General features: G+C 46.9%; 1 protein-coding gene across 1 annotated transcript; it reads left to right on the top strand.

Moving 5' to 3' along the window:
- On the top strand, positions 1 to 1,500 carry LOC127878322 (uncharacterized). The gene has a single exon (XM_052424847.1). It carries the CDS (start codon positions 1 to 3, stop codon positions 1,498 to 1,500), a length of 1,500 nt encoding a protein of 499 aa, XP_052280807.1.

Below are 1,500 nucleotides of genomic sequence, written 5' to 3'. Positions count from 1 at the left end.
ATGTATGTGAGCGAGACAAACGAAATGGCGCAGAAGGAAGCAGAAATAGAGAAACTGAAAGCAGAGATAGAAGAATTCAAGAGAGAAGCGCGGGAGCTCAGAATCATCAACAGAAACGTGATATACCGGGCTGCCGTCGAGGACCAGAATTTCAAGGACACAACAAAATACCTGCGCAAGTTTGAAAGCCAGTTGAAGAGAACACAGATGCTTACGGCCAAAGCCGAAGGTATTGACGATGATCTTGTTGTGGCGTACCGGAAGGAGAAAGAGAAGTTGAAGGAGGCTCAGGAATCAGCCGAAAGGTTACAGAAGCTGAACGACATGCACAAAGAAAATCTCGAGTTCGTAAACAAGTACTTGAAGTCATACTTTGAAGAATACGGCATGATTAATGGTGGGGAAGATTTAATACCTTCAGATGTTCTTAAGGAAATATTACATGAAAGGTCTGCCGTTTTATCACATTGTCGTATCGACGACCATGATGATGATGACGACATCGTGTTCTCCACACGAACGGACAATGCACCAGCTCCAATCAATTGTACTCGGGACAGTGATACAAACGGACGTGAATCACCCATAGCAACGGTCAAAGCTACCGAAACTAATGAACCAGAAATCGATACGTCTCCCAAACTGGAAGGCGCGTTGGGGAGTCTAAAGACAAATTCAACTGTATTTTTGTCACGCATACATGGGGCACATGAACTTAAACGAAAAGGGGAAGAACCAAATACTGCTCTGAAAACTCAGGAAGAAAAGTTACTGAGTCCTTCTCGTAAAGCAAATGACTCGGTTAAGGAGAAACGCACATCTCGACAACGTTCTACTGGTGCAAGCACCACAAAGAAGCAAGTACACACACGATATGCCAGAACAAACAATGTCAGTCAAAAACTAGCTCCCAAACCACAAATCGATGCCATTCAAGCAAAATGTAAGACTGTTACCCTGCCTGGGTTTGAATCGCGCATAAACGTACGTCCAACGACAATCGAAAGTTCTGCTGGGCTAAACTGGAGTAAACAAATACAAGGTGTTAAGCTCCCTGCGGTTGTCGGTATGCAAAAATCACGTTGCATCGGAAGATCCTCCATATCCACGCATACCCCTGCACCTCCCATCGGAAGGTCATCCAGCTCCACGCATACTCCTGCACCTCCCATCGGAAGGTCATCCAGCTCCACGCATTCCCCTGCACCTCCCATCGGAAGGTCATCCAGCTCCACGCATTCCCCTGCACCTCCCATCGGAAGGTCATCCAGCCCCTCGCATACCCCTGCACCTCCCATTGAAAGGCCATCCAGCTCCACGCATACTCCTGCTCCTCCCATTGGAAGGACATCCAGCTCCACGCATACCCCTGCAACTTCCATCGGAAGGTCATCCAGGTCAACGCATACCCCTGTACCTCCAAGGACTAAGAATGAAGAAAAGAAACGGTTTTCGCGGAAATACAAAACCAATGACAGTTTAAATAAATTGGATAGATAG

Source organism: Dreissena polymorpha, chromosome 4 (genome assembly GCF_020536995.1).
Source record: "Dreissena polymorpha isolate Duluth1 chromosome 4, UMN_Dpol_1.0, whole genome shotgun sequence".
Taxonomy (NCBI): Eukaryota; Metazoa; Mollusca; class Bivalvia; order Myida; family Dreissenidae; genus Dreissena; species Dreissena polymorpha.
This window is presented reverse-complemented; position numbering and strand designations above follow the sequence as displayed.